Raw genomic sequence first — 8,420 nt, forward strand, 5'->3', positions numbered from 1 at the left:
TTTTTCGTAAAATATACAGAGATCAAAACAGGTTTTTACATAAAAGTTAAAACATGCTTTTTTATTTTGGAATTTTTTCGTAGTTTATCATTCAATAAATAGGTATATAAATAGTTTTAAAATAGGTTAGTGATCAAATTAGTTTTTAAAAGATAGACTATTCGTCAAATTTGTCTTGAAATAAATTTTTCAATCAAATTAGTTCACAAAAAAATTTAAAATTAATCGCATTTGTCCTTTCGTCGATAAATTAACTATGTTTGCTAATAAGTGGACACAGAACATTAAATAACAGATCATATGACACCTGATATACACAAGTGGATATTAACAAAATATGTTTATGAATTTGGATCAAATTAGTTCCTATTCCAATTTATTTAAACCATAAATTCCCTCCCCTCTCAAAAAAAAAAATGTAGACATTTATCCATTGCATGAGTATCATTACTTGGGGAATGAAAAAAAATAAAAAAAGTATTTGGACTCATTTTTTTTCATTCTCTCTCTCCTTTCTCTCTGCATATTTTCTTTCTCATTTTTTTTCTTAAACACAAATAACGAACATGAACACAAAAAAGCACAATTATATATAAACTTTATGTAAAAAAAAAGTTATAAAAAAATATATAAAAAAAAACAAAGAAAAACAACTACAACTACTCCATCATCAACAATAGTAATGAAGTAATTATTGAAGGAGAAGGAAAAAGAGAATCACAAGAAGAATATAAAGTCATTATCACCATCAAAGATATCATAAGAGCTTGAAGCACTAAATAATCTTATACCAATTAAGAATCTTATAATTCTTCTTGTTGCTGGATATTTCGTTCGTACACATCTTCTCTTTGTTTCTCGAGTCTACAGAGAGTTACAGACAGAGTTCGAAAAGGTCAAATCTTTGATGATTCTATCATACATGATTGAGTTGCGAAAACTTCTGGATGGGTATCTTACATCTGAACTGAATTCTTTCTGGTTAAAGAATCTCTTTCTAGTTGCTCTGGAACAATTAGGAGATTTTCTAGAAGAAATACGGGATTTTACTTCTGGCGGCAACATGCTAGGGGGATGGTGGTCCCGCTTATGGGGTCAAATCAATACGTTCTAAGAAGAAATATTGGAATCTCTTCGATCTCATAAGTATCATACCAAATCCCATCAATCGAATCACTTTTTCGTATTAGCTTTATGTTTTAAATAATGTTCTTTTATTTTTTTATTTATTATGAAAAAAGAAAGAGAAATGAAAAAATATTTGTGATGGTAAATTTTTTTAGGCATAAATTTTTTAATATTAACTATAAAATTGTACTTAGTAGTCTGTTTATTCTCTTCTTATATTATTTATTTATTTGTAATTAAATGTTTACCTTAATTGTTTGATTTAGACGAAGAAAAATTTAAGATAAAAATATTAAAGAATAGGATGATGGAAATTTGGAAATCATGTAGAGAAAATTTAGAACAATTTTTCTTATCTTGGATTTTGCTTTTTCAATTTTTCTTCTTCCGCAATAATAATAGTAACAGATTGAAGTAAATAAAAATAGCAATTAATTTGATCTAATTTTATAAACATATCTTGTCAATATTTATTTATGTATATCAGATATTATATGATTTTATGTGATCAATCGTTAACGCAAACTACTAATTTATTAAAGAAGAATAAAACATAACTAATTTAATTAAAAAAATCATTAAATGACGAATTTGATCATTAGTTTATTTTAAAATAGCGCTAACAAGTTTTAGAAACAATATCATTAACTAAATACTATAATGATCCCTTAGATTTAGAATTTTTACCAATTTAATTTCTAAAATTTCAATTGCAATATTATGATTTTTGAAATTAAGTTCTAAGCACTATAGTGATTCCTCAACCTCTCGTAGATGCTAACTCTTCAAACTCATCATTGTCATTGCTTAGGCTATGTAGAAGGTGCTAATTCATCACTATGGGAGTGCAAGTTTTGAGTTAATTACCAATTTGATATTCAAAAAATTTAGACGCCGAAAAAAAGAATTTTAAAAGATGTTATCGATAAAATAATTTTTAAATTATTTAAAAATTGATAAAAATAACTAATAATATTATATTTTTTAATAAATAACAAAAGAACTTTTTTGTTTAGCAAATAAATTATCTATTTAATCCGAATTTTTGTTACAATATTTTAATAAATATTTTGAAAATACAAAAAAAATTCGGAACAAAATTTCATTTTTAGAGCTTTTATTTTTTAAAATAATGTAATTATTCACAATAAAGTACTTTTTAAAAATAATTATTTGACATAAAATTAATAAAGTTTAAGAATTAAAAAATCTTATTTTTTTAGTAATATTTATAAAAAGATTATATTAAAATTTAATTTTTAAATATATATTTAATATATAATTTTTTATTATATTTTTAATTTTTAAATTTATTTATCGTTAATATTTTTTAAAATTATTTTTATCAATAAAATAAAGTTTTCGATACCGCATAATGGCATTTTTTCCCAAGGTATATTTATGCATTTGTCAAGTTAGTGTAAAAAAAATAATAAAATATTAAATTAGTCTTTTACGTGTAAATTTAATCATGTTTTAACTTTTAAATTTTAAAGTGTTATATTTAAATTAAAAAATATTTTATTTAAATTTAATGTAATCCGATAATAAAATTAATGTTAAATAATTAATGTTAATGTTATATCAAACATTGGCTATAGTCACCTATATTGTAAGAAAATTCTCCTCGATAATAGAAAATGTTGGTTATATAAATTGTTCATATCTAAAATTAAATTTCGTTAATTATTTAACATTAATTTTAGAGGAGTGCTACACATACAAGTCTTTTTGACTTACAAGTCTTACAAGTTACTAGGCCTTTTAATGCGTTATTCAACGTTTTCTGTTTTCAAAGCGCTACACTCAGAACGATTTTTCTTCTTCTTCGTTTTTTTTTTCGATTTTCATGTGAAATCGTTTTGAAGAAGAAGCAGCAGAAGATGAGGAGAAAGAGAAAGAGTTCTGAATTATGCAACGAATTTTGGGTGTATTTCTTAAATACTTTGGGTGTATTTTTCGTAATCCTTTGGGTGTATTTCTATAATCCTTTTGAAGATAATGGAACTTCAGAAATACACCCAAAATGATTACAGAACTACACCCAAAATGATTACAGAAATACATCCAAAGAACTACAGAAATACACCCAAATTGTTACAGGAATTCACCCAAACGATTATAGAAAATACACCCAAAGGATTTAAAAAAATACACCCAAAATTCGTTAAAATACATCTTATGCATAATTCAGAACTCTTTCTCTTCTACTGCTTCTTCTTCTTCAAAAACGATTTCACCATGAAAAATCGAAAAAAAAAGATAAAACAGAGAGAAAAGAACGTAAATGAAGAAGAAGAGGAAGACGATGAAGAAGAACGTGCAGAAACGAAAGAAAAGGAGAAGAAGAAGAGTAAGAGGAAGAAGGACGTGTAGCAAGAAAAAGAAGAAGAAGGAGAAAGAGAAAGCAAGAAACGAAATAAAAGAAGAAAGAGAAGACGAAGAGGAAGAAGAATGGTTGGAAGCGTGTTTTAAGCGTTAGTTTTAATTAAACTTGTAAGGCTTACAAGCCTTAATCGCTTGTATGCGAAGAATTACTCTAAAAATACATTAAAATTAAATAATTTTTTTAAAATTTAAATAAGAGCCTTCAAAAATCAAAATCAAGTAAAATTAAATCCATAGATACCAATGTAGTAGTACACCCAAAAAGGATGCAAAGAACACTGCGGTGACGTGAACTCGATTAGAATTTGGACCAAACTAGGGAAAGCAATTTAGTCAGAGCAGAGAGTGAGGTGATCAGACTGCGTGAATACGATGATGGAATCCAATACCAGAAGCATCCCACGCCTACCAATCCTCCTCCTTCTTCTTCTACTCTCCATAGCAATCACCACTCAATCATCATCGTCATCAGAATCAGAAAGCATCATATCGCGCTTCCAGCAATACCTCCGAATCAACACGGCCCACCCCATCCCTAACTACCACGAAGCAGCCAACTTCTTGAAATCGCAGGCCGACTCCCTTTCCCTCCAATCCCAAACCATCGAGTTAGTCAACGCCAAGCCCATCGTCCTCATCAAGTGGCCCGGCTCCCAGCCCGACCTCCCCTCCATCCTCCTCTACTCCCACACCGATGTCGTCCCCGCCGAGCACGACAAGTGGGCCCACCATCCCTTCGGGGCCCACATCGAGCCCGATAACGGCCGCATATACGCCAGAGGCTCCCAGGACATGAAGTGCGTCGGTATGCAATACCTCGAAGCCGTCCGCCGCCTCAAGAACTCAGGCTTCCAACCCCTTCGCTCCGTTTACCTCGCTTTCGCCCCCGACGAGGAGATTGGCGGCCACGACGGCGCCGAGAAGTTCTCCCAGTCCGAGATTTTCGACCAGCTCAACGTTGGCGTCGTGCTTGATGAAGGTAATTCAATTCAATTCAATTCAATTTAAATTTGTGGCATCAGAACTCGTAATTGGTTGATAGATTAGGCGACACGGGTTAGGGTAGTATGCATGAGGTTCTAGCCTTCCAGGTTCACTTCAAATTTCAAACTTCATATTCCTATTGTAATCAAAGTAATTCGACTCAAATTCATTGTGAAAGGACTAGTAATTGATTGATAGATACGTACATACATGTAAATGTGGTGTTGGGCGGCAGGGTTGGCGTCGCCGGATGAGAAGTACAGGGCGTTTTATGCTGAGAGGTGCCCATGGTGGTTGATAATTAAGGCTGTTGGGGCGCCCGGGCATGGAGCCAAGCTCTATGACAACTCTGCCATGGAGAATCTCTTGAAGAGTATTGAGAACATCAGAAGGTTCCGAGCCTCGCAGTTCGACCTGGTCAAGGCTGGATTGAAGGCCGAAGGGGATGTTGTTTCTGTTAATATGGTCTTTCTTAAGGCTGGAACTCCTTCCCCGACGGTAAGTCTAGTGATGCGTCATACTTGTATGGATGTAGTGAATTTTACTTTACTTTTCTTACCACTGCTGACTTTGGTAAAAGGAATTGTTATTTGGTGTTTTTGAAGATCTAATCTGATGTATCATTGTATTGTATCTGCCATGTGGTGTCATACAGGGATTTGTCATGAATCTGCAGCCATCCGAAGCAGAGGCTGGATTTGATATTAGGGTGCCACCAACTGCTGATCCAGAATCACTGGAGAGACGAATTGCTGAAGAATGGGCACCTGCATCGCGAAACATGTCATTCAGTGTAATTTGCTATTTGTCCGCTCTTTGCTTTATATTAACTGCCACATGAATACACTTGCTACTTTCATGGTTCATGGTTAGATCCAAAAAAAAAAGAAATTAGTCAAATAAAATTGATCTGCTGAAAATTACCATCTTTGAAAGAGCCTTAAAATGTGGAGGAGTTCATTATAAACTAGAAGTTTTATAGAAATGTCGATTATTCTGAAATATGTAGGTAATACAACTTAAAAAGCCTCCTAAAGACGAGAAACAAAACCACCAAACTTTTTTTTACTTTATTTTACATAGTATATAAACGTTATTGCTGAGCATTCATCTATTGGCTTGCAGTTTTGAATGGTTATATAATAGTTATTTGGTAATTAACAACCGTATTCTTGGTTTTTGTTAATTGAAGTATGCTGTGCCTGTGCATTATTTGTTACAAGTCGTGTTATGTGTTAGGAAGCTCTCCTCCGTGACAGTTGATTCAATTTTATTTTTCTCACCAAATTCAGAGTGCTTCAAGCTTCTGCCTTCTGCAGCTGCTTTCCTTATTTGATTTGTGTATGTATGTGCGGGAGGGTGCCTTTACATCATATATACTTCAGTTGCCTATTTGTTGACATTGCTTTGTGATTACTGTGGTCAGCTTTTTGCTTATGTTCTATAACAAATAGGAAAAAATTATAGACCAAAATGAAATATGTCAATATTAATAAATCTATGATTGTTTTGACCTTTAACTGTTCCAAACTAAATGGAAGAGCCGAAGGCTTCCAGGTATGTTGCTAGAATGATAAAGGGAGGAAAACAGAAAGCTGCATGTTAAATTTTATTTTATTATATTATTATTATTATTGTGTCAACCTGTAAGTTAAATTTTAAAACTACTTATCAGCATCCCCTTTTTAAAGGTCATGATATGTACGAGAATTATTGGAATGGACTTTAAAGGGATAGTTGCAAACTGTCACTCTGCTTTGATTAGCAATGGCCATATGTGTGAAAACCTGATCGATTGTTTACATGCCATTTGAGTTTTTAGAATATGTTAATTAATATCTTGTAGCTTGGACAGTTCAAACAGAAGGTATCTGTGCATGATAAGTTTGGAAAACCAGTTCTCACAAAAACTGACAATTCCAATCCATGGTGGACTCTGTTAGAGAATGCCATCGAAAAGGCTGGTGGAAAACTTGGTAAGCCAGAGGTCTTTCCTGCCTCCACCGATGCACGCTACTTCCGTGACCGTGGATTGCCAGCAATTGGGTTCTCACCTATGGCAAACACCCCTATTCTACTCCATGATCACAATGAGGTGATTCCTTTAGGTTTGATCATTTTGCTATTATTATGCTTATCTGCACAAGTGATACCATCATATGCATATATATATATATATCTCCCCTTATTTAAATCCGAGGCTTGCTTTAAGCCCTTATAAGGGTTTTTTGAAGATGTATAAGGGTTTTTATGAAGATGAGATGCATTAGCCCTATAATAATAAAACAGTGACGACTTATTGTGTTTGCTGGTTTTAGTTATATATATATATATGTCGATCAATATATGACCACCTTATATATATAGGTGTTCTGAGATTTGTTTTGCCTTTTGCTGAATCCTAAGTAATTTCATTCTTATGAAGTTCTCACTCTGTATTGTAACTACAATGTTTTGTTGTTTATCTTTGAGTTGAGCATTATTTTTGCTTTTTGCAGTTTTTAAGCAAAGATGAATACTTGAAAGGAATAGAGATCTATGAGTCGATAATAAAGGCGTATGCATCCTTCGAAGGTAATGGAAGTGATGGAGGTTCCAGAGATGAGTTATGAGCAACTCATGTCATGTGGCACTTTCCACTCTCCATGACCACTGTCTTTCTGCCTTCTCCGTCGTGTAACATTAAGTTTATTGAGTAATATCGGTCTGAGATAATGACATGATAGCCAAATGACTCTGCTAATATTTTCAATGATTTGCCCCAAGCATCCTTGGACCTTGGAGAAGACTGTTCCATACAGTTACATGTTCTGAGGCTTTCCAGCTCAAGAGTGTTACTTTGTGCTCAAAACTCAAAAGGGCGTTTTCAACTCTGATATTTATCCTCACAAGGGCTATTGTCTAGATATAGTATATACTCAAAATGTTATTTCAGCGTTCTGTCTCTGTATTGGGTTCCCTGTGATTATATTTTCGGTTTATGCATCTGCGTTTTCATGATAATGGACTTCTTTTTTTTTTTTTTTTTTTTTTTTTTTTTTTTTTTTAAGAGAAACAGCAATTTCAGTTTCACATGTTAACCGAAACGACTTTTGTAGCGAACACCCAATACAATTCTTCAACATTCAGTATCGGACAAAGTGGGGCTTTGGTTTTTTAAAGTAGAGTGACAGTTAGCTCTTCAAAGATTTCGATTTCACACTAATTAATTCCTGAAGAAGAAAAAAAAAGGGTACTAATTAGGTCCTTTTTTATGTCCTTTTTGATGGGAAACAGGGGATGTGTTGTGTCTTTCTGTCAACGGAGAGTGCGAAACGATACGAAATTGATTATCTGTCGAAATATTTATTATCTTTTGAGTTTTTATATAATTTTTATCAGTTTTCTATTTATCACGAATTTTAATAAAAAAGTGAAGTTTTACTTTATTCGAGATGATCTTTCATAAACAAACACATTATATAATTAACATATAAATGTTGCCTTTAAGTTTTACAAAATGAATTTATAAAAAGATCTAACATATCCATCGTTTATTATCGTAGAAGAACTATTGATATTTTTTTTAGAAATTAATTAATCCAAAATTAAAATCCTCAAAAACCTAATTATCACTCTAATTTGTTTTTTATGATACATATTTGGTTAAAGTTATTTTATAGAATGAGAAAAAAATTACTAGAGAGAGTATGAGAGAGAGAGTGAGAGATGGGGTGGGAAACACAGTGGGGGGTAGATTTAGGAATCCGAACAGAGACCCTAGAGTTTGGAATCGAGAAGAGTATCATCGTTTGGAGACGGAGTCTTTTTCAATCTTCTTGGATAATCTTCCAGAGGACATTTCAAAGAGAGAACTGTTCCAACTGTTCAATTGGACTGGACGTATAAACGACATATACCTATCTCGGAAGCAAAAAAAA

At 32.5% G+C, this 8,420-nt stretch overlaps 1 protein-coding gene across 1 annotated transcript; it reads left to right on the forward strand.

Moving 5' to 3' along the window:
• The first annotated feature begins 3,733 nt into the window (after positions 1–3,733).
• LOC112797111 (uncharacterized) lies at positions 3,734–7,503 on the forward strand. Its single transcript, XM_025839883.2, has 5 exons — positions 3,734–4,495; positions 4,736–4,998; positions 5,156–5,293; positions 6,356–6,595; positions 6,999–7,503. The coding sequence occupies exons 1-5, from the start codon at positions 3,889–3,891 to the stop codon at positions 7,110–7,112; spliced, it is 1,362 nt and encodes a 453-aa protein (XP_025695668.1). The 5' UTR covers positions 3,734–3,888; the 3' UTR covers positions 7,113–7,503.
• The last annotated feature ends 917 nt before the right edge of the window (positions 7,504–8,420 follow it).

Source organism: Arachis hypogaea, chromosome 4 (assembly GCF_003086295.3).
Source record: "Arachis hypogaea cultivar Tifrunner chromosome 4, arahy.Tifrunner.gnm2.J5K5, whole genome shotgun sequence".
NCBI classification, from domain to species: domain Eukaryota; kingdom Viridiplantae; phylum Streptophyta; class Magnoliopsida; order Fabales; family Fabaceae; genus Arachis; species Arachis hypogaea.